At 38.2% G+C, this 24,173-nt stretch overlaps 1 protein-coding gene across 1 annotated transcript in view; it reads right to left on the bottom strand.

The window, feature by feature from the left end:
• Positions 1-24,173, bottom strand: part of cntfr (ciliary neurotrophic factor receptor) — a 204,909-nt gene that overhangs the window by 124,853 nt on the left and 55,883 nt on the right. The window contains exon 2 of the mRNA XM_055209097.2: positions 20,745-20,826. Within this exon, the coding sequence (XP_055065072.1) occupies positions 20,745-20,826 (82 nt within the window). The remainder of the gene's footprint in view (positions 1-20,744; positions 20,827-24,173) is intronic.

The raw sequence follows: 24,173 nt of genomic DNA, 5'->3' as shown, positions 1-24,173 counted from the left end.
CTGTTTTAGGAAACAAGAAAATCCTCAATAACAACAAAAAAGCCTTCAAAGGGAAAAGCAAGGTCTTTCAAATGAGTCTTGGCTGTGGCAGTAAGATGGACACATCATTAACCTTCAAGTTATTAAGGTCCTGGAAGGACAACAATCTCAAATAGACTAAGACGGCAATACACAGCTGGAGGTGTGTGCTGAAGTTAAGAGGTCCCATTTTATAAAGTGTGGATGGAGGGCGACGAGTCTGGTGACAACTTGAAGACAGGTCGTCTGTGAATGAGCTGGAACAGGTCATGTGGAAGAAAGATTCAGGAGTAAATTTTATTCTGATTTGCAGTGATTAAGTTACTTAAGCTGCCTTACAGGACATACGTTTATTTGTTAATAAGTACAAATCAATCACATTGTTATGCTTTGGGGAAATAATGATGCAAGTTGAGGACACCTAAGCCATCCTGAATCCAAGATATTCTGATCTATTCAGCAACATTTTATTGTAATAAATGCTTATGGACTTATGAAAATGGATTTCTTCACTTGATTCTGGTCTTGACTGAGTGTGTCAGAAATCTTTTTAGGCCAATAGGCTGCAGTATAGGGCAACGTGGCTTGAAAATCCAATTCTATCTAACTTTAAACCAATTTCCTTGCTGGAATCACTTTTGCCAGTTTGGTTGAAAAGGTTACAGACAGAGCACGAGGGTGTTTTTCTTACTCTGATAGCTAACATACAGGACAGGGGATATCATAGCAAATCAATTGTAGCAAAGCTAAGCAGAGCCTCCATCTTTGTGGAAGATAACCCGGAGTTTTGAGATATTTCAAGTTTGATTTTGTATCCCATCATCCATGAACCACACACAGCAATTAAAAAATTAGATTTGTGGCTTTTACAGTACAGTACTGTATGTGGACTTGTGTGTGAATCTAGTACCGTATTTTCCGGGTCTATAAGCCGCCTTTTTTTCATAACTTGGCTGGTGCTGCGTCTTATAGTCAGGTGCGCCTTGTAAGTCAGTATGAATTAATTTTGACATTTATGAGGCAAGAGACAACATTACCGTCTACAACTGCGAGAGTCCGCCATATGCTGCTCCTGCATTTTTGTAATTCAGTGGATTCCGTAATGTGGAATGACGAGTATGCGGTTTATACTCCGGTGCGGCTTATAGTCTGGAAAGTACGGTATCTAGATACCTAAATCTAGTTTAGCCACAGTTGGCCATTTGCAATGGAATGCAAGAGAATGCAAAAGATACAATCTTTTGAAATAACCAAGCAAGCAATTTTGGCTAAAACAATGCAAAATTTGGGCTGTCAGTGAACAGACGTCTAACCATAGTCCAACAATAAACGATGCGTATACGCTTAGAACATGTAAATTAAATGAAAGCAAACACCTTGACACACCTGTTGACTTTGTCTACATGATATCGTACAATTATTTTGGCAAAAACTGTAAATTCAAGGTTAGAGGAGAAGTGTGTTACTCATAACCAGCCTATATTGGGTCCATAGTTAGCAGTCAATTCACTGTCTCGGTTATTTCTTGCTGGGCATCTTGAAAAAAATAAAACCTTGAAATAAGTTTGATAAACCAAAATTTGATAAATCAAAAAAAAAAAAAAACCACACCAAGGCCCTGTACATATTAGGGATGCACCGAATCCAGGATTCGGATTCGGCCGAATACTGGGCTTTTTGACGGGGTTCGGGTTCGGCCGAATCCTAGATTTTTTTCCCACCGAACCGAACCCTAGGCTTGCGCTATGCTGGTCGACGTCACGCGGCCGTTGATTACACACATCGGGTGCTGACGTGGAGATGAGCTTTTTCTTTCTGTGAGCCTTAGGGGCTGGACACACCAAAACTTTTAAACACGGCTGAAAACGCCTTGAGGACGTCAAATGCCAGCTGTTTTTCAGCCGAGCGCTTGGTCGCAGTGATGCTTCAGCTGTGAGCCGGTTGGTTGCTGTGGTAATGTCCCGCCCCTCCTCCACTGTAATTGGACGGCCGTGTGAAGACTGTGACATTGACGAGCGGAGCTTCTAACTCAAAGCATATAGTTTTCAGCGCGGAGCTGCTTGCTTATTGGAAAAACGAGCGTGTCGCAACGCATCGCTTTCATTATGTATAGGCTTATGGTAATTGTCAAAATAGTTTTCCAACTTGTCATCCTGGCATAATGTACAGTTAAAATTAAATAAAATGAAAAATACACTGCTGTGGACGTTGTTTACTTCATTAATGTGCCCTACTGTGTTAATGGAATAAGGATGCGAGTAGGATTCGGTTTTCGGATTCGGCCGAATCTTAAACGGTGGATTCGGAATTCGGCCGAACCTAAAAAATCTGGATTCGGTGCATCCCTAGTACATATTAACACATGTATATTCAAAACTGCATTTTTTTCTATGCGGTTTGGCCATTTGTCCACATGCAAACACAGGTCACTGACACTGAACCTTATTGAAAACTTCTGCCATTGTGAAGATTTATGAGAAACTCAGATTGTTGTGTTGTCTTGTAGCCGCTAAAACCAGAGATTTTGGTTTGTGATGTCGAAGTGTGCCCTAATATTTCCCTTGATTGATATCAGATTGTTACATGAGATGAGTCTGTTCAATGGCACATGCGCCATTTTGTTAGCCTTTCGGAACTTGTAATAACTTTTTTGAGCCAACATGGCTTTACGGTTATGATTGTTTTTTGTGCTTTTTTGTCGACAAAGATTTTTTTACACTGTGTTGTGTGGATGATTCTTTTTTACAAAAATACCAGTGTACGTGTGGACTACCCTGCTGGAAAAACTGGGGATTTATGGGAATTATGCTGGTCTATGCTGGTTTGATGCTGGTTTAGCTGGTGGTCACCAGCATACCAGCACCAAAACACAACATATGCTGGTCTTGCTGATATGACCAGCATGGGATGCTGGTGCTAATGCTGGTTTGGTGCTGGTTTAGCTGGTGCTAATGCTGGAGCTGATGCTGGTTTAGCTGGTGTTCACTAGCAAACCAGCACCAAAACACAACATATACTGGTCTTGCTGGTATGCTGTTATTTTCAGCAGGGTAGGCCTGAGAAATATTAACCTCAGTTAAATATGATAGAATTGTTGCTCTGTGGCAGGAATTGGAAAATCATAAGGATAGAAAGAAAATTTGATGAAGTGAAGTACAGAGTTTCCTGCAGAAAAATGTCACGAGAGAACTTGGAAGTTTTGAAAGCAATTAAACTCAAAAGATTAAGTAAAATCTCAATGGGGTGGCTTGAAACCAGAAAGGTTATTGTTCTGATCTTGCCAGTCAAAATCCAGAGCTCAAACCAATTAAGCATCGGTAAAATGACTGAAACAGTTTCAGTTCCAGGATGTGCAAAACCGGATAAGGACTTAGCCAAAGAAGCTGCCAAAACTTTACAGGGTGTATGGAAATAATGAAAAAGAAAGAAACTTCATCCATAGCAATAAAACACAAGCCGGGACAGAAATCTTTAGTCACTTAAAAATGAAAAAGTTAGTTTCATAGTCTAATCAAGCAATGCTCAGGCACGTACAATGCATTCCTTCAGATGTAAGCACTGCTTGCCCAGCATTAGGTGTGCTTTCGTTTCTTTAGATCATTAAAATGTCTGTTTATATTTTACCCATTAGGGCTTTGATCTTTTGACAGTCATGCTTGACACTTTTAGCTGTTGAGCACCAGTTAAAGGCATATAGGGAATTTTAAATGAAGCTTACAGTTTTAGCCCAAACAGAAAGTGAAGTAAGAAGACCTATAAAGACTTATAAAGAACTGACATATAGAGTTAAACTCTAACAATAAACACTTTTTATGATTCTCTTTTGCAACGGTTTATGTGCTGAATATTGTTTTGGTTTTGGTCATTTTATTTTTTGCATAAACATTTTTTTATTTAAAGCCCAATAAAGGAACCGTTCAGCCCAAAATTTAAAGCCAGGGTGCATGATCTCTGAGAGCGAATGTTGACATTTGAAATCACTTAAACAAACACGCCCCTACCCTAATAGAATATGAACCTTTTTTTGATATTCATACATATTTTACAACGTGGCTAATTCATACAACCACATTTGTATATTTTTGTACAATTTGTCTTGACCCCTGTGGGGTTGGGGTTAGGGGCGATGTTTCACTATTGTTATTTTAAGATAATCGCACGTTTTTGGACTATTAACTGTGTATGAATTCATACAAATTAGCCAACCCGTAAAAAATATGTATGAATTCTTGTGAGATCGGGCTGTTCAGACTTTTTTCTGTAAAGCACAAAAGTAATTTTTTTACATAGCTCTTACAGCTCATAATGCACGCTGAGTTACTATTCACACGAGAACCGCCGTTGTAGACATGCTACTTTGTAAATCTGAATGTGAACACAGCGAATAAATAGGTTTCACTGGATGGATGTACTGGTTTTGCTACACAGGCTCATTGCAATTGTCTACATTTCTGCATAAGCCGAAAAAATTAACTCTATACTGTATGGCGGCATCTTTTGGTTGGGGGGTCCATTAGAGGCACTTGTTTTTTCACCCTTTTAATGCGGGTTCATTCAAGGTTACAGAGCAAACAATAGTGAACATTATTGGTGTATATTCCTCACTTCATACTTGTGTGACGGTTGTGGATAAACGTCTGATGTCGTTACTCTCAGGATTGATCATGTTCAGCCAAGGTATGTCAAGAACTTGTTGTTTACAGAAAGCATAGTTGCGAATTACAAAAAGGAACAGTAATGAATGATAAAAGTACATCTGTATGTTTTAGTCGGCTGTGTTGTATTAAAATTTACTGCAATACAGCATAAGTCACTGTACCAAACTGCACAAATCTACAAAATAACAGTTTTAAATTTGTGTATGTGTTTGATTTGTAACTTAAGAAACCTGCATCAAAATGGAATAAACCTCTAGTGAACATTGTATCGAAAGATGCAGCGATATATTCCTGAAGCAATGCATAGGTTATGCAGAAAAATAGGTAGGGGTATGTATGGCGAGTAAGTATTTGTTGTCGAAATTGTAATGTTTCATTACTGTGCAAATAAATAACTATAATAATCATGAAATGTTCATTTTCACTACTAGTATTATGTATTATGTAAGAAAAGGAATAAAAGTAAAAAAAACTAAATATGGCATCAGATGAATCCTCAAATTGTAGAGCAAGATAATTATAGAGAAACACTCTTATTTTTCTGAGACCATTTGAGTCGCGCTACAAGGAACATTTCTTATACTAAGGTGAAGTAATATTAAGACTCTTTTCAAGTGCCGACGAACTGTAGTGCTCACTGCAGCGCAAAAGAACACCACGCATGAACAGACACAAATCCAGCAGTCTGATCCTGAGTTCAACTCTGCCTCGCCAATTAGATGAATTTAGACACAGTGGATGCATTGTGAAGAATTCCAGATCATGCTCGTATTAGAAACTGTGTGCAACTCCAGTAAACATTCTAGAATGATCATAGCTTGGGTTGGTTATCTGGCTATTGATGAAGGGGGAGTTCAAACTATTATAAGAAAATACTGCAAAAATATTTATTTTTTAAAGGGCCCCTAACCTAGGTGGTTTCAGCAATATAAAAATAGTCTCTGGTATCCCCAGAATGTGTCTGTAAAGTTTCAGCAAAAAACACACCACAGATCTTTCATTATATGATATTGAACATGGCCATTTGTCGCTGCAATGAAAAACATGCTATTTTTGTGCATGTTTCTTTAAATGCAAAGAAAGCTTATGTCCCCTCCAGTATGCAAAGTATGGGGGTAGTGCTTTGGACTACATCAAAACATGTGTCTCTGGCAGAAGGTTGAACTATGCGCTTATAAGGAGGAGTCTGTGAGCGGTTATGGTTGGGGCGTAATCAATGTGACATCACATTAATAGGGGATCCCCAACAGTCTGTTTTGTGTGACTGTTTCGGTTTAAATGAGATGGATTTGTATAATAAAAGGATGTTTTTGCACACACACTGGTGACTCATTTTCTGCTAGAAACACATTTAAAAGTGCATTTTCTAGGTTCGTTTTTTTATTCAAATCTAATGTGAATAAATGTGTATACAATAGAGTAATGAGACTCATGATCATAAAAGGTATTCTTCAATGTGCTTAAAAATCATATGAAAGTAATTTCATTTGGTTAATTATTTGATTATTATTAAATCTCTTAGTTTCACAAAGCATTTATTTACCCATTGTTGTCATTTGAATTACTTATGTGCTGAAGATATTTGGTTCCAAAATGCGATAAACACCATTAAAAAAAATGAGTTACTGCCAAAATCTGTATTATATCAGGTCAGTATTTAAAAGTAAATTCTTAATTTAACGTAAAATGCAATATCCGCCGTGTTATTCTGTCATCTTTTCTCCCTTTTTTCCCAAAACGCAATAAACGGCACTCCTCCTTTTCTGCAGAACGCAATAAATCTGCTCCACAAATTACAGCGCACCATTCCACGCATTGTAAACAATGATGGCGGTGTGTTGAATACACGGACTCCGAGTTTTCCTCATCTTGTACTTCGTGATCAACAAACAAACAAAAACAAAATAATACTTTGATGGCATTGATACACCTGTGGTGGTTTTCTGTGATGGGAAAGAAACGTAAGCCATCAAAATCTAATAATTTACGCGAGAGGCACTCTGGAGACGGAAAATGCCGGTTGCTTATCCTGACAGCATCAAGCTTCTCACATTGACCCCAGAGGATCTTATGAAAAACTTTCCATTATTTTACGCGAAGCCAACGAAAATCGAGCAGGACCAAAACATTTTATAGCTGATCACTGTGAAAAATGTTAAGCGACGATGTCGCAAGTATAACCGCAGCAATGACAGTGTTCTTAATATGACAAAGTAAGTGTTTTGATTAATGCCATTAATTTTTATTTTTTTAATCGGTGGATACCACTAGTACACTAAATTAATATAACATGGCAAAGATGAATGCACATTTATATATTGATTCAATAGATTTATAGCATTTTGAAAAAAAACTTGTCACGGATTTATTGCATTTTGTGGAAAAAATTATTCGTTTTTACAATAAACCTTTGAAAATCAATTATGGATTTGAATTTTTTTATGTTTTTATAACCTAAAGATGCTATGAGAAAGTTTGTAACAGAAAATAGTGTTTTTCATCTTGTCACTTTCTAAAAAACACGTTTTTACCGAAATTAGTCAAAATGGATTTATGGCGTTTTGGAACCAAACTCTTCATTGTGCTTTCTGGAGCTTCAACATTTTGGTTCCCAAATGAGGACATAAAGTGGCATCATGCTTGTATAAAAATTGTATGTGTTCAATTTAAGAAAGGACATGGATGTTATCTTGTCTGTGAAATCCTCAAGTCTCAAAATCTAAGAGATTAGGAGCATCAAAATTACATTTCAAACATTATTTCACTATGATTTCAATCTTTGACATATCAAGGTTACCTATACATCTGAGATGACATAGGGTGATTAAATTGTAAATTTCAGGTTAACCTCTCCTGTAAGTCAAATATAATTTCTTTGATATGAGATATAGCTTGTTTTTGACACGTTACAAAAGATTAGGAAACTATACCGACAGACAAGTGCTTGAATGATTTATGCACCGTCACGCTGTCAGATTTATTTTCACACAGCTGTGGAAATAAACAGTTTTTTGACATTTAACAAGCAAATGGTGAACCACATCTTCTCGAATACACCTTGCCCGACTTTGAAAGTAAGTGTTTAGTATACATTTTTGAAGTGCAGCTAAAGCACCTTGAAAGCCGAAAGGAATGAGATCTCTATCTGTGGATGCTGATGTTATTAACATTCACGCACCTGGCTGCTTATACATCCTTTTTATCACGGCCGCCTATGAATGAGGACGAGTTTGGCAACTGCGGCTAGTTTTATTTCCTCATTCTCTCTGTACCACCTGCCGATTCGAGGCACTGGCATGCGAGGCAATGCGACTTCACACTTTTCCGTTTAAACAGCGCCGCTCTTGAGGTAAACATTGCATGCGCAATTGCGCCACAAACAGAGCCAACGGATCCTCAGGGGAGGCGAGATGCACGCACGTTCTCGCACCTCTGACGCAGCCAAAGCTGAAGCAGCTGATAGAATTCACACTTTCACCCCGACGGCATGCTGATTTTCACAGATTTAGAACTAACTGCCAGATAGCTTCAAAATTATTAATCTATACAAAAACGTGCCTGGAGATAAATGCATGGTCCATAATCACAGATTATAACATATAAAGCAAAAGATCATTTGAGCTAATCCTGGTTTTAAAATCACGCGTGCCAAAACTCAAAGGTTTAAACTTGTCCATTTGCCTTAGATATGTGTGCCAGCTACAAAATCCAGCAAGTCTGGACATGAGATACATCAGTCACCAACATTATTCATTCCACATTGCTATACTCGATCAAGATGCCATCATCAAAGAAACTACTTGTGCACTGTGAGGCCCTTTGGGCCGCCAGAGACAAACAAGTGATAGATTGAATTCAGCAACCTCTCCATACACAGCCGAATTGAAACTGACCAAGACAATGGATGTTCAGAAATATATTCACTCTCATTCTCACTTTGGGTCTCATGAATAATTAAATTGTCAGAAATGGGCTTGTCTAGACTCAATTTCACTGACTGATGACATAAAGCAGGCTTTGTCTGTCGAATATTGATGGGGATGGGGCTGAAGAACAACACTTAGGTTTGGATTTAAAATAGCTCTAGACTTGAATTAACACATGCAGCTTGCATTTCTGTGATTTTTAAACATTCAAATCTTGGTTTAACATCAACCAGAATGTTAGGAAATACAATTCAAGAAGCCATATATCTTTCTTACTTAAATTAGCTTAAGACGAGCGATTTTCAGTTCGTTCACCAGTTAAATGAGGAAGGAAGCAATTTTCTAGGTGTCAGAAGAAAATGTGTTTTCTGTTGCGTGCTAGAACATGACAGAAAACAAACCATCTTTCATATGGAAATGTAAAACTCTTCACCTTTCATTACAATTCTCACGAACATATGCTCAAGTCGTAATGCAAAAGACAAATGTGTTTTTTGAAACTGCATAATTAGGATAATTACAATACAGTTGGGATTTTGCAACAATTTTGGAGTAGTAGGCCACATTTTACTTTGGATTGAAAGCTGCATTAGAGCTGGGGTTGGTGTATAAACAGTTTTAGATGCTATGGAACCATTTGTGGTTTAGTTAGTTATCATCATCTTTTAACAGTCTGAACCTTTTGCCAGTACAAAGAACCTTTTGTGGAACAGGAAAGTGGATGTTAAAGGTTTATTATGGAACCAAACAACCTGGCAAAGATCACACACTCCCTTTAGAGCGCTCTGCATAGCCATGCCTCCTCCAAAACACATGAGGTGCGTCCCAATCCGCCTACTTATACTATCCCCTAATTGTATGCAGTTTTTACATACTGTTGGGTGAAGAACAACACAGTGGGCCCTATTTTAACGATCTGAAACGCAAGTCCGAAGCGCAATGTGCAAGTGACTTTGTGGGCGGATCTTGGGCGCCTTTGCTATTTTCCCGGCGGGAGAAATAAGTCTTGCGCCGGGCGCAAATCAATAAGGGGTTGGTCTGAAGTAGGTTCATTATTCATAGGTGTGGTTTGGGTGTAACGTCAAATAAACCAATCAGAACGCTATCCAACATTCCCTTTAAACGCAAGGGCGCAAGTTCCATGGCGGGTTGCTATTATTATGACAGATTTGACAGGCGCACGCCAGGAGCGGTTCACAGCCGAGGAGACCGACGTTCTTGTAAGAGCAGTCAAAGACAGAGAAGTTGTTTTGTATGGGGATGGGAGAAACCCGCTCAAATCAGCGTCTGTTAAACAGGCGTGAGAGGAAACAGCCGCAATTGTCTCATCAGCTGCGCCAAGCACTACAATGATGTCAGGAGATGGGGGGGATCCCAAGCTTGCCAGCATAAATCGGGCACGCCGGGCACACAGGAGGACATCGCTGCGTCCACTCTCACCGCTGAAAGGGTTTGGGGGCTTTGAAATCGGACACAAGAAACGCAAGCAAGGTCCAACCTCAAAGTACACTTACAAATCAAGTTCACATACATGAAGGTTTCTTATGAAAACATTTTAATTATTTTTTAGATAAAATAAACGTAATACAGCCACACAACAAACGTATGAAAATATTTTAATCGTTATTTGCATGATAATTGTTTAACGTTAAATAAATAAAAACTATCACCACAATGATCACCACAATGATTTCCCTTATCTCATGTATTAATATTTTTTATTGTAACAATTTATGATTTGATTTCCCTTATCTCATATTTTTTATTGTAACAATTAATGATTTGCAAAAATAACTGTTGCATCTGTGTAGATTAGATAAGCAATGCGTTGTGCACGCTATACATTATGGTCAAGCATGCGCCCTTAAAATAGCATAATGAACCACGCGCAACGCGCCACTGACTTTAGACTAGTTTTTTTTGGTTAGTAGCGCAACTGTTTTTTGAAACTGCAAAATAGCATAAGAGATGGTTTGCGCCGGAGCACGCCTCCTTTTTTGCGCTGAACCGCCCAGGGAGCGCAAGTTCATTCCCTAGTTTGCCGACGTGCGTCTGTGGAGGGAAAAACCCGCTGTGCGCCGGTGCAAAATACGAAATGATACATGCGTCACTGACAAAGTCAATTGCGCTGGGTGCAAGATAGGGCCCAGTATGTACACATTGAGACATACTAACGCGAAATAAAAGTGATGACTGTTGCCTGGACGACGCTGTGGGGGGCGTGCACACCAAAGCTTTTATGCCCGCGGCCAGCGCATGTTTTCAATTGGTTCCAATTGAAGCTTGGCGTTTTTTAAATAAGCCAGCAGCTAGCGGTTTTCTTCCGCACTAAAAACTGGCACTCCGCGCTAAAAACTGGCACTCGGCGGCATTTTCGTGTTCAGCGCTGAGCGCCGAGAGTTAAAATATTCAACTTTGGATGAAAAGCTCCACTCGTCAATATCAGTTCTCACACAGCCGTCCAATCACAGTGGAGGAGGGGCTGGACATTACCACAGCAACCAACTGGCTCACAGCTGAAAAATCACGGTACATTCACACAGGGCGTAAGCTTTGATGCCTTCCATTCACTTTAATGGGTGACGTCATGCATTGCCAAATGAATTGTGGAACCGTTGGCGCCACGTCACTGCCGTTGCTCGGGGCAGAAATTTAAAATTTCTCAACTTTTCAAGCTGCAACGCATGCGTCAGATAATTAGATCACCTTATGCAAATAACCTAGGCAGAGCCAACCAATTACATTTATAGAAGATAAAGGCATGTGTTGCGGTGTTAACACCTTGATACGCCACCAAACCCACCAAAGTGCTCAGCTGAAGAAAGCTGTCACTCCGCTGAAAACAGCCGGCATTCGGCGTCCTCCAGGCGTTTTCGGTCACGTTTAAAAGTTTTGGTGTGCACACCTCCTAAGAACTTTGCATTTAAGCATTTTTTCATTCATTATTTGTCATGCAATGTTCACTTCATATTGTAGTTTATTAATTGAGTGTTGCATCATTTATTTAATTTGCTGATTATGTGTAGTGCAACTGACCTCCGCCCTTTCGCAGAGAGTGATATCACCATTTGATTGCCCACCTTTACGCCGCATTCATACAGCCAGCGATGTTATCGTCATAAACAAATGAGTACCATCCACACCAGTAACTGACGAGAGAAGGATGACGTGAACTCCATTGCTTCGTTCTCATTGGTAGTCGCTCCCGAAATGCGCTCAACATTTGCATAAAGTTAAACTTTTCTTAACTTTCTTACATCGCTGGACACGCCCATTTGGTCGCCAACGGTCACTTTCGCTCGTGCCGCCGGAAGTCGCCCGGTTTCCATTGAAATGAATGAGATTGCGTCGCTCTGCTACTGCTGGTCGCTGGCTGCCTGAATGGGGGGTTATGGATACTCATTTTAACATACTATGATTTGGGACATACTAAAGCCATATTCGGATGGGATTAGTTTTAGGGGGGTAGATGAAGTAATGTAACTTTATCACAGGACGCTTCTAATATTGATGGTCATTTCGCACGGGATTAGAAATCTAAAAACATTCATAGTTGGACAGGTAACTCGATAACACAGCGCATCACCTCCCTTGTCATCACGTGCACATTACCTTACTTTCTGATATCACATGTGCAAACACGCAATACGACGGAGACAAAAAACTCGAAATCGGACCAGAGAGGAAACACTGTTTAGTTTTGGGGCTGAACGTCAGTTTCAGAAACAGTTCCGTGCCTCTAAGAAGTGATTTTAAAGGCTGTGTCATAGTATGCAGGAACTAACCTGCCAATGACTTGTTCCACCACCTAGAACGCAAGTGAATGCTTCTTTAAACGCTTCTATATTTGAAAAAATTTGCAAAATAATAGGAAATGATGAAATTTACGTGTATACAACTGGTCTATTTGCACGGGATCAGTATTACCTGAGGTAATTTCTCCAGACCTTTTTACAGAAAGTAAAAGTTGCCCTTATCTACTGACATTGTCCAAATTGATGATTGGCACAGAGCTTTCGGACGAGACTAAAATCACTGAGAAGTTCTGATAAAAATTGCTTTACCCCACCTATCTATGTAAAAAATAATCCCATCCGAATAGTACTAGTAATTTCAAATTTTATTTAGGATGGTTGTATGGAGATTGGGATGCAGGGATAAACTCTGCTTTAAGCTATATCTTGATACGTTTTTCTTTATAGCCATTTCTAAGCCATTTTGTTTTGTCTGTTTAGGAGGAACTGGAGGTAGTCGCTGATTTCCTTCCATTTTCCCTTGGCCTGCATGGTGTAATGGAACATGCAGGGTTGCCAGAACTGCATTACAAAACCAGCCCAATGGCAACTCAAAACTAGCCCAATAATCTTAGCCTTTATTGGTTTGCATAAATAGCCGATTAACAGTGCAAAGCTGAGTGATTCAGCCTGTGGAAAAAAACAGCAATTTTGCAACAGTTATAAAGTAGTCAAATTTCATAGGAGAACCCCAGACTTGACTAAACAGCTGCTTCAGGGACAATTTCTGGTCAACCAGGGTGCACGGAAGTATGCAAATACAAAGACTGACAGACAAATGGGAGGACACACTTTCATCAATGATTGGGAAAACATTTATGGTTATGCCTTTCACAGAAGATATATATTTATATCAATGTATTTACTGTGGACCAATTTGGCATAGCCTGACCTATTGGGTTGGCACGTGTGAAAGCAACGAACATCTCGAACCTAAAGAGGTGAATTATTTGATTCTCTTTCCAGTTCTGAACTTACCTTAAAATGAATGAATCACTCTCTGAGACAACTTGTTATTCCCGAGTCATATGAATGATTTGTTCAAAATGAACAAATTGTTTGTGAACGACCCATCACTACTTAGTGATTGCTGAATGTGAAAAGATTTTCCACTTGCATAACAAAATGTATCAGAAACACATCTTACTTTCCATAATACGTTTAACATGCCTCTTCCAAACCATTGTTAGCAATTTCCTTAGCATCTTGCAACTACGTCACTGAAAATCTCTAACTGGCAACCTTAATCAAACTTGAAAGCTTTACAAATTCCAAACGCAATTATTTACAATCGCAATCATTACAATCAGAAGCAACCAGTCAACACTCGAAGTTGAATTAGGATGCTTTGATAGTTTGTCACTGAAACAGATGTGGACCTGGTAACAGTCTTTGCACAAGGAACAAATGGCCATCAGATCAGAGCTTTCAAGTATTTCTGGCAAATTTACTGCTGAGACAAAGCACCGTGAAATTTAATTTATAATTTTAATAAACTATTCTTCCTGCGGTGCCAAGTAGTGTTTGGTCACTTTTCATTTCTTAGCAAGTCATGGAAATGTTTGCGAGGTTAATTTGTCTTGTTTAGTTTTGAGACAATTTGATTGCAATTAGAACAAACTTTGATTAAGAATTAAATGCAAATTCTGCATGCATATCAATTCGGAGTAAATCATTACATTAACGCACTGTCTCTTTGTGTGTCCTAATGGACCTGTTTTAATTTCTGCATCTCGTTGTTTGTTTATTTTTATGTGTTTTATCTCTATTTCAGTATGTGTGTGTGGACTGCCAGCTCATCTGGCATTGTGTGTTGTGTCGCGCTTGTGGTGACTGCAGTTTAGATTAAATGCGATCATCTGACCTGATCAAAATTTGCGTGGCAACAGATAAGCAGCGCTGCTGATGGATGAAGTGATCATGTCTTCCTACCATGACATCATCGTATCAGTGCTGTTGCACGGCCAAAGAAGCACACGGCACGATGAATCATTATAGCAATGTAATCAGCTTTAGAGAAAGCATTGATTTAACAGATCATGAACAGCTAGGGCATTGCAGGGGATGACAACAGCATGAAAGATCCAAGAGGATCACTCTTAAACACCAACTCAAGCTACATCTGCCATTTTGGCTGGTCTAGGGCAGGCAAACCTTCTGTAGAAGATTTAGTTTTGTCTTTATTGACTTACAGTACACATATTGCGAATATAAATTCGGGGTTAAAATGAGTGAAAGGTACAATGTTAAGTAATCTGGGTTTACACCAATGACCTTTCTGTTAACCAGCTCTAGAGCTGGGCATTAACCCAGTCATAAGACTAGTCTGGATGTAAAATGCGCTTTGCGTCGGACATAGAATTTACACCTCGACTGTCATAAAAAGAAACTTTAAAACTTTAAAAATATATATATTGGTTAGGGTGTGATGCCTACTCGATCCCTGATGCGTTCTTCCAGCCGCTGTCTGCTGATACCGAACTACCACTATTTTTACAACCCTAATGCGGCACGACACCACATGAAATTTTGCTAGAACGTGAGCATTAGGAACATTGTTTGTGTACACAGAGTTTACTAAAAAGAAGGTTTTGAACAACTGACTTTGGCTGTTATGGTGTCCGCTCGCCATCTTTGCCAGACATAAAGAATCGATTTTCCGAATGCAAATGAATAAATCTCATATGAGGCTCCTTTTTCAACTAGAAGGTCAATATTGTTTTTCACTTGCGACAAAACAACAAATTATCCGTGCATTTATATCAAACTATGCTTTAGGAGATATCTATCTTCCTACTCTCCTCCCTCCTTACGTCGCATTCGGAGATCGATTTTGATGCTCACAACATATTGAAGGGATAGCTTCAAGTTCTTTTGCGACTACTTCAGGTACTCAAAATAGCGGAAGACAAGTGAGTGACGTCAGCTGATATTCATGTATATATACACCCAACGTTTTTACGTCCAGCTGGTGCAACCGGCCCCAGATATGCAACTACTTCACCATACCTCGTTGTTTGAAATCTGCTACATAATTTCTATAATGAAACACCTCATGGTGACCTAATACTTTTTTTAACCAGGCAACAATTTCTTCCATATAAGTCTCAATTGGTTCAGTTTATTTTTAGTGACTTGGTTTATTCCTGTGGTGTCAAATACCATTCGGTCTGAAATACAATAGACCTAATATCAGTGGCGGCTCGTGACTGCTGAGTCATTCTACGAAACGGGTGACATTTCCACTTTGCAATGTTCCAAATTTTCATTAAGAACAAATTTAATTTTTTTTACTCACAACTTTAAATATATTGTTAATCCTCCCAAACAACATATTTTCCCAGCTCAGTTAGTAAATTTTTTATAATATTATCATTTTTATTCTTGCACAGAAGTCTTTCTTTTACCACCCCGTCACGGACAATGGCCCTCATTTATCAAAAGTGCGTACACCAAATTTCCAGCGTACACCTTGCGTACACCCAAAACCACGGTGACTTTGAGATTTATCAATATGAACGTTGGCGTACGGCACACTCAAATCCTACGCCAGCTCAGGAGGTGGTGTACGCACATTTTGAGTTAGTGCAGAAATGCGCAAACACTTTCTAACACCACAAAACGCACCGACAAACTAAAATATATGATATATTATGACCCACTGTAAAAAAACATAGTAATTATAAACTTCAGTGTTTATTTTTATGCAACAATGTTCAATGTTTAATTTGTGAGACTTTATCAAAGCATTTGATTTGTATGCATATGTATTCCTTCAGTTGAGAGCCTGTGCGCTTTACCTGATGTTTCATAGCGAGCATGTGAACGGTGCGGTAATATTACCATCAAAGCGCCTTTCCGAAAATTCCGCTCCCTCAGCACCGCTCGTTGAACCAGAACGCCCTTTGATAATTTGCTAGTTCGAGAATCTGTAAAAACGTCTAGCAATAAGTTATGGAATTCAAGCCTTATACATAAATTTAAAGTAAAAATCAAAGTTGAGATTGAGCAGGAAGAAAAAATTGAAAGGGACTGCGGAGAGACTGTAAAGAGTTAGCAAATATTCATCCTGGAATCTGAAGCGGCACATTGCAAGAAAGCACAAGGATGTGCTACGAAAACATGGTAATAATGCATCAAAAGGTAAGCTAGTTACGTACCATTCGATGATAAATAAATACATATGAGGTAAGGTAAAATGCTTGTGTTGAATGGAGCCGTAAATCCGATCATGATGACATGCGGACAAAATTATGCCCACAAATTATTTTTATGCTACATTATGGACACTATTTTTTCTTATTTAGTCTAAAGTATGGCCATACATTTAGAATTTGTTCCCAATATTCAACAGTTTGTTCCTTGGAATTAATTATTATAATATTTCGTAATTACTATTACAATTATTATTACTTCAAATTATGAATTAGCGTAGTAAATCATGTGGATGTCGTGGAAACAAATTGTTAATTTGAATTATATCCGGAGCTCCGTATCAAACTGGATCTAAGATACAGCTAACAAACAACTGTATGTAAATACAGAACAACACACTACAAAAGTTACTACATCATTTTAAAATATTATTTAAAAAAATTAACTGAACCATTAAGCAGACACAGAATTTAGATGTAGGCAACAGTAAATAATAATAATAAATAATAATTATTCTTCTAAATATCAATTAATAATAAAAATAATAAGAAGAATATTACAAATTGTCATCCAATTATTAATGTGTCTTTAATCCCACTCTTTAAACTCCCAAATAAAACAATTTTGTTTCTTTTCACTTCCCCGGATTCTCTTCTTTGCCGTCTTTCGTGTGACAATGACGTAAAATGAGGGCATGGGGGAGGCGGAGACTTAAATTTATATGGGCGTGTTATTCTAATGACGATCGTTTTCAGCCGCGGCATTTATGAAGGGCAGATATTGCGTACACCTGAATATCAACGGTACGCACAGTTTCATAAATCAGGCGGTGAGAGGAGTGTAAGCATAATCTTACGCCAACATATACGCCCGTTTCTACGCAAGAATGATAAATGAGGGCCAATATGTATGCCATCTGTGTAGTAAAACAAGAAATATATTTATAAAATCTAATGTTTTCCTAATAGTAAAATGTCCCTTTCTTGGAAACCATCAATAGAAAGTCTATAATTTAATTTAAATAATTATTATTCGTTTTTTAATCTTGAAATATGAATTCGACATTTCAATGGCCTCATTGTTTGTACAAAAACATACGAATACACTTAAAAAATACAAATAAACTTACATTTATTTGATTATTCCACACAACAAGAACATCATTCAACATTAATTTATTTAAAATGTATTTTCTATTACATAAGTTTTTAACAAAATGACCCTGTGACGGGGTGGTAACTGATGTCACAGATAGGTTCACCGTGACAAGGTGGTATGGACAAAGTGTGTATCTATATATGGTATGCTTGTTTTAATCTTTATAAAACTGGGGTAGGGGAAACATTAACATTGGAAACTTTGGTCATGCTGTGAAAAACTAAAATAAGAGCATCATTACAGTGAGTGAGTGAGTGAGTGAGTGAGTGAGTGAGTGAGTGAGTGAGTGAGTGAGTGAGTGAGTGAGTGAGTGGCACAGTGAGTGAGTGAGTGGCACAGTGAGTGAGTCAGTGAGTGAGTGAGTGAGTGAGTGAGTGAGTGAGTGAGTGGCACAGTGATGAGTGAGTGAGTGAGTGGCACAGTGAGTGAGTGAGCGAGTGAGTGGCACAGTGAGTGAGTGAGTGAGTGAGTGAGTGAGTGAGTGAGTGAGTGAGTGAGTGAGTGAGTGAGTGAGTGGCACAGTGAGTGAGTGAGTGAGTGAGTGGCACAGTGAGTGAGTGAGTGAGTGAGTGAGTGAGTGAGTGAGTGACACAGTGAGTGACACAGTGAGTGACACAGTGAGTGAGTGACTGAGTGGGTGAGTGAGTGAGTGAGTGAGTGACACAGTGAGTGAATGAGTGAGTGAATGAGTGAGTGACATAGTGAGTGAGTGACACAGTGAGTGAGTGAGTGAGTGAGTGAGTGACACAGTGAGTGAGTGACAGAGTGAGTGAGTGAGTGAGTGATTGAGTGAGTGAGTGAGTGACACAGTGAGTGAGTGAGTGAGTGAATGAGTGAGTGACATAGTGAGTGAGTGACATAGTAAGTGAGTGACATAGTGATTGAGTGACATAGTGATTGAGTGACATAGTGATTGAGTGACATAGTGAGTGAATGAATAAACAAACCATGTTAAGTTAACAGAAACAATTTATTAGTCTATACCAGAACCACCCCGTCACATCCCTTACCACCACGTCACAATAAAACTTGTGACGGGGTGGTATGTGACGGGATGGAAAATATCATCCCAAAATGGCCGCAGATCTCCCATGTGGTTAAGTTCCTCACCTAGCATACATGCAATCTATCTGAAATATAATTTTATTTGCATTAATAATGTAAAAAAATATATCGAAATTAGTTTTCCCTCTCTATATTGCATGACGGGGTGGTTGCTTTGAGCTTGACGGAGCCTGTCTAACACAAAAAATCAACAAATAAAGAATGTAAAGGAATGTCAGTACTTGCCTGTTTTTGTTCTTGGTGGCAACAAGGCTCCAATGATGTCACTTGTGCTTTGTGATGTCATTTAAAGCAACAGTACATTATTTATAGATAAAACAAGTTAGTGTGACGGGGTGGTAAGTCAAATTGAGGGACGCACACAAATCATCAAATATTTACAAAAAAATAAGGTTTATTTTGAATAAAATGTATCTTATGTGAAAAGGGACACAAATATAATCATGAAAACAATATATATTTTAAAAAAAAAACATAACTTATTTGGTGATATTTTGGATGCAAATGTCATGTTGGTCAACACGGACATGTGAAAATGGCTATGTACTAATGCAAAATTATTAAAAATAGTATGTTATTCTTTAAGAATAGTGTTTTTATCATATATCATGTTAACAAGAACCCTTGAATGAATAACTTTAAGCTTTGTTAGAACATTTTAGGACATTTTTGTGCCTTATGCATCTCATCAAATGTTGCGGACCCAAATGGCACCCGTTTCATAGAATGACTCTGCTCATCCGAGGGGCGCAAATTTAAAATATGTGTTTGGAGTGTCGTGTGTTGCTTGTTTTCAAAATATCTGCTTGTTGCGTCATGTGAACCATGTGCATCACATGTTTTGTCAAAATAAGTGCTTGCACACGCGTCAAAACCGTTTATGATAAAAGAGAGGCTCATGTTCACAAAATACACGCAAGACACTCCCTTAATAGTAAACTCGGATCACGCATTAGATTATGCGACTATCTGGCAACAATTTATCATAAATTTGCATATTATTACTTAAATGACACAGATTGGTACATCAAAAGTTCCAATATTAGGATGGTTTTAAAGGGTCCTATGTTAGTGAAAGCTTATGTACCTTAATTTCTAACAGTGTAGGCCTACACAATTTTTTGGAGGATCACAAAACTTTGCAAATCTAATATGATCAAACTGTTGACCTGTAGAAATATTTCACATCAGATACTTTATAAAATTTTTGGGGGGTCATAGCATAAATAGATGTTTTGTTGTTGGCTGTTATTGTTAGGTAACACACAGCGTTTTCACTTTCAGCATGGGCATCCATGTACATTTGTGAATTTAGCAGACGCTGACATGCAGTGCCTTACAAGATATACATTTTATCAGTGTAATGGGGTTCAATGGGGTTTGAACCTATGGACTTTTGTATTGCTAACAAAGCGCTCTACCAATTAAGCTACACAAACACTCTGCTGGTTATGACACAGTAACTAAAAAAATAGCTTCAAAAGCAACTCCTCCAAAGAAAAAACAAAACTGATGTCTCGCTAGCAAATCCATCGAGCTGTGTCACAAATTACACTGAACCAGAATGCAGAAACAACATCGATGTGTGACCCTATCACACACAGCAAGATAGCATGTCTGGTTTAAACATAAATACACACAAAATTGCTGTGTTTCCAAGCACTAGCTTTTGACCCTATGACAGACTAGTTTCTGTGTCTCCAGGCAGCCAGGCCGTGCATTAAACAGCATACACACACACACACACAGACAGACACAACCCCCCTCCCCACCGTCAGGTGACACTGACCCTCCGCTCACACTGTGACTTCTCTGTTTCACCCATACAGATAGCAAAGCAAAGAAAGCCACAAGTAAAAAAACAAGAGTGTAAATCAACAAAACAATCTCTAATTCACAACCCACCCATCTCACTGTAGATTACGATGGAGAGCTGCGACAGATGGTAAGCATCTTAGAAGTGAACTTACCTTGCTGGCTGCGCCTTTGGGCATAGCCCACCACCACGGCTGCGAGCACCAAACAGCAGAAGGACGTCACAATGTTGGCCATCTGTGGAGACACACATAGAGGTAGAATGTGAGGCTTCTGGCCTGCCCGAGAGAAACTAAGCTGCACTGATGCCAAGACAACATGAGGGCAGTTTCCTCTTTCTTTCTCTCTCTCTCTCTCTCTCTCTCACTCTCTCTCTCTCTCTCAGTTAAACTCGCCTTCCAATGTCTCTGCCTCCTGACTCCCCGCCCCACTTTTCTCTCTCTATCTCTTTCTTCTTTATAGCTTCTGAACAGTATATTGTGAATCAAGAGAGACTTATATTCCTCAGGGAATTAATAAACACAATCCCAGGCTCTTTGAATTTAGGATTGACCATCGTAAAGTCATTCATTAGCTCTCTGCAGCTGTCTTTCTATTTGATTTCTCTCTTTTTTTCACCTCATCATACACAACCTTTCTTATAAACGGCAGGATTTTTTGCTCGGTGGTTGCTGTTTTAGGTCTCAGAAGACTGAATGGTGTTCTCAGCTCCATTTATAGGGGAAATATTGATTACCCTACTAAAAAATCCAGCTAAGACCCGCATAAGCTGGTTGAGCTAGTTTTAGATGGTCTCCCAGCTTGGTTTTAGCTTTGGTATCGCTGGTGTAGCAAGCTGGTCTAGCTGTGTTTTGATCACTTTTTAAGATGGTCTAGCTGGACTTTGCTGGTCAGGCTGAAAGACCAGCTGACCCACCAGCTTTGCCAGGCTGGGAGGACCAGCATAGACCAGCTACTGTCACCTTAAATCAGCTAAAACCAGCTACCAGCTTATTTTTGCTTGATTTTTCAGTAGGGTACTACGCCAATACTGTAGTTGTATCAAAGGAAATTACAGTTGCTGTTTCAAAATGGTCAAACGTGGGCAGTGGTTATATGGCTACCCTTTTTTAGTGTTGTTTCCAATAGAGAATCTGAAGGTATTTTAACATTGAACAATTGTAAAATCTTGAATCTAAATATATCTCTACCAGCACCAGATGGAAATACCCAAAATGTTATTTTCAAACCTCCTGTCCAAGTTCTGTTGGCTGTTGTCCTAGTGGTAGCGATAAGACAGCTGTTTCTGTGATAGTCCGAAAAAAGACCAGTCCACATTTAATGAAACACTGGACAATCTAATATTTTATCTGTCAATCATTTTGTGGTTAAGGTTTGCTGACATTGGATTGTTGGCGGGTTTTGGAAAGAGTGCTTGTGTTTGAATCCAAACAGCTTAAATTGCTCCTATTAGTATACACTTTTCTCATACAATTGTAAATTGTTAAAGAATGCAACGTAAAATGCAGAGGCGGACACTACTTGAGTATTTTAAGTAAATTTTCAAAGCATCTGTGCTCTATCAGAGTGTTTGTCTTGGGAAAAAAAAAATACTACATTGTAAAGCATAGAATCATAGTTTGTATTAGATTGCATATTAAAATTGATTTAATACCTAATTACATAACAATTGTGTACTTTTACTTTTCTTGAGTGAAAGTACAAAAGTACTTTTTACTTAAGTAAAAAAAAAGACTAGATGTTTAATGTACTTAAATATTAAATATAAACCAGAAACTTGAAATTATGAAATTATGATAGTAAAAATTATGATAATATGCTTTGGAACGTATGTTTTCCAAAGAAAAACACTGATAAAATACGAATACCTAAAAATGTACTTTTATGTAGAAAGTAAAAATACTTAAGTAGTGTCCGCCTCTGGTAAAATTATTCAATTCAATTTTATTTATATAGCGCTTTTCACAGTTGGTAATTGTTTCAAAGCAGCTTTACATTAAAAGAAGCAGTGAAAACCACAGAAAATAGACAGATAGCATAACATAATACACAATAGCATAAGCAGCTAAATTTGCTGCGGCTATGAATCAACATTATAATTGAGCGTATTACTAATGTAACGTATAGAATAGGGTGCTAAGTTAAGCCAAAGATGGCTGCCTTCCCCTAGGAGAAAAAAACCCGGATTTTTTTGCCGGGGAAATAGTCCTAGGAGGGAAAAACCCTTGGGATATAATATTAAAATATTTTAGTTTATTTTATTTAGTTTAATTTATTTTAACTGTGCTGAGAGGTTTGGCAGTCAGGCAAGAATTCAAGGACCTGTAGCATTGCATACATTTATTTTACACAGTAACGTTAGCTCAGTGTAATAGTTGATATGCATTATATATATACTTTATAAACGAAGGTAATTTACTTGGCATTTATTTCCTTTTTTACCAGAAATAAACTACTGTCAGAACTCTATTGTTATTGTTTCTATGTGGAAGTCTACTGGTAGATGCGTTTAGTCCAAAAAAGTCGATTGTTTATGTTGTTGCTGCTGAAATAACTCATCTATAATGACTTGAAGCCAGTTTGATTATACAAAACAAATTTATTACAGTTTATGGAGCTATAAAATATGTGCACACTTTTGCAATTGGAGACTTTGGTATCTTCCCACAGACTTTGTTGAGATTTCCAAATTGAAAGAATTTTGTTACGCATTAAAGAAGTCTCATTTATGTTTTTCCTGTGGGAAGACAGTAATTTTAAGCAAAAAGAATGTCTTGTGGGGTCAGGATATCAATTTATCTCTATAAGCTCAAAGATCCCACAGTTCAACTAAACACAAGGAGGCATTCGTCAGAGCAAGATGGGGAATATTCATAACTGAGAATAAACAAAAAAAAAGTTTCTGGATGAATGCACACATCAAGACACAGATGAAATAGAAGCAGGAGTTTTAGCTTATATGCTCATTTACTATCCCAACAGTAGTTATTCATTAAAGCCAAGAAGGAAATTATAACACCCTCCATTATCAGGATGGTTAACTTGCTAAGGAAAAACATGCACACTGTATTTATGTAGGCTATTTAACATTGTTATCACAATACCGCTTCGCTAATATCGGAGAATGTAGCCCATTTACAGCGAACGTTCTGATTGTTTTTACTGGCAAGAATGAACTTGTTTTGGCTGAAGTTGAAGACGTAAGTACATCTAATACGTGTGCGAGACTTTTATTGATGTGGGCTTTTAATATTATGGATGTTTAGCTTTTTGTCAGCTACTTATTATGTTCTGATTCATTGGTCTGCATACTATGCTAGTCTTTTATCAACAAGCTTTATTTACCCAGTATTCATCACTTACCAAACACAGGGTTCATATACACACACGTGTCAAAAAAAGAGCAAAAAATATTTCTCTTGTTTGATCAGTGTTGTAGATGAAATCTATATTGTGCATTCTTGAAAAACATCTTTGAGTCGTTCCATGAAAGCATTTTTGTCCAATTCTGATGAAGTGTATTAAACGCAAAAAAATATTTTAATACATGTTTTCAGAACTTGGATTTTACATTTCTGGAAAAT

The sequence above is a fragment of the Misgurnus anguillicaudatus genome, chromosome 12, assembly GCF_027580225.2.
Source record: "Misgurnus anguillicaudatus chromosome 12, ASM2758022v2, whole genome shotgun sequence".
Taxonomy (NCBI): Eukaryota; Metazoa; Chordata; class Actinopteri; order Cypriniformes; family Cobitidae; genus Misgurnus; species Misgurnus anguillicaudatus.
This window is presented reverse-complemented; position numbering and strand designations above follow the sequence as displayed.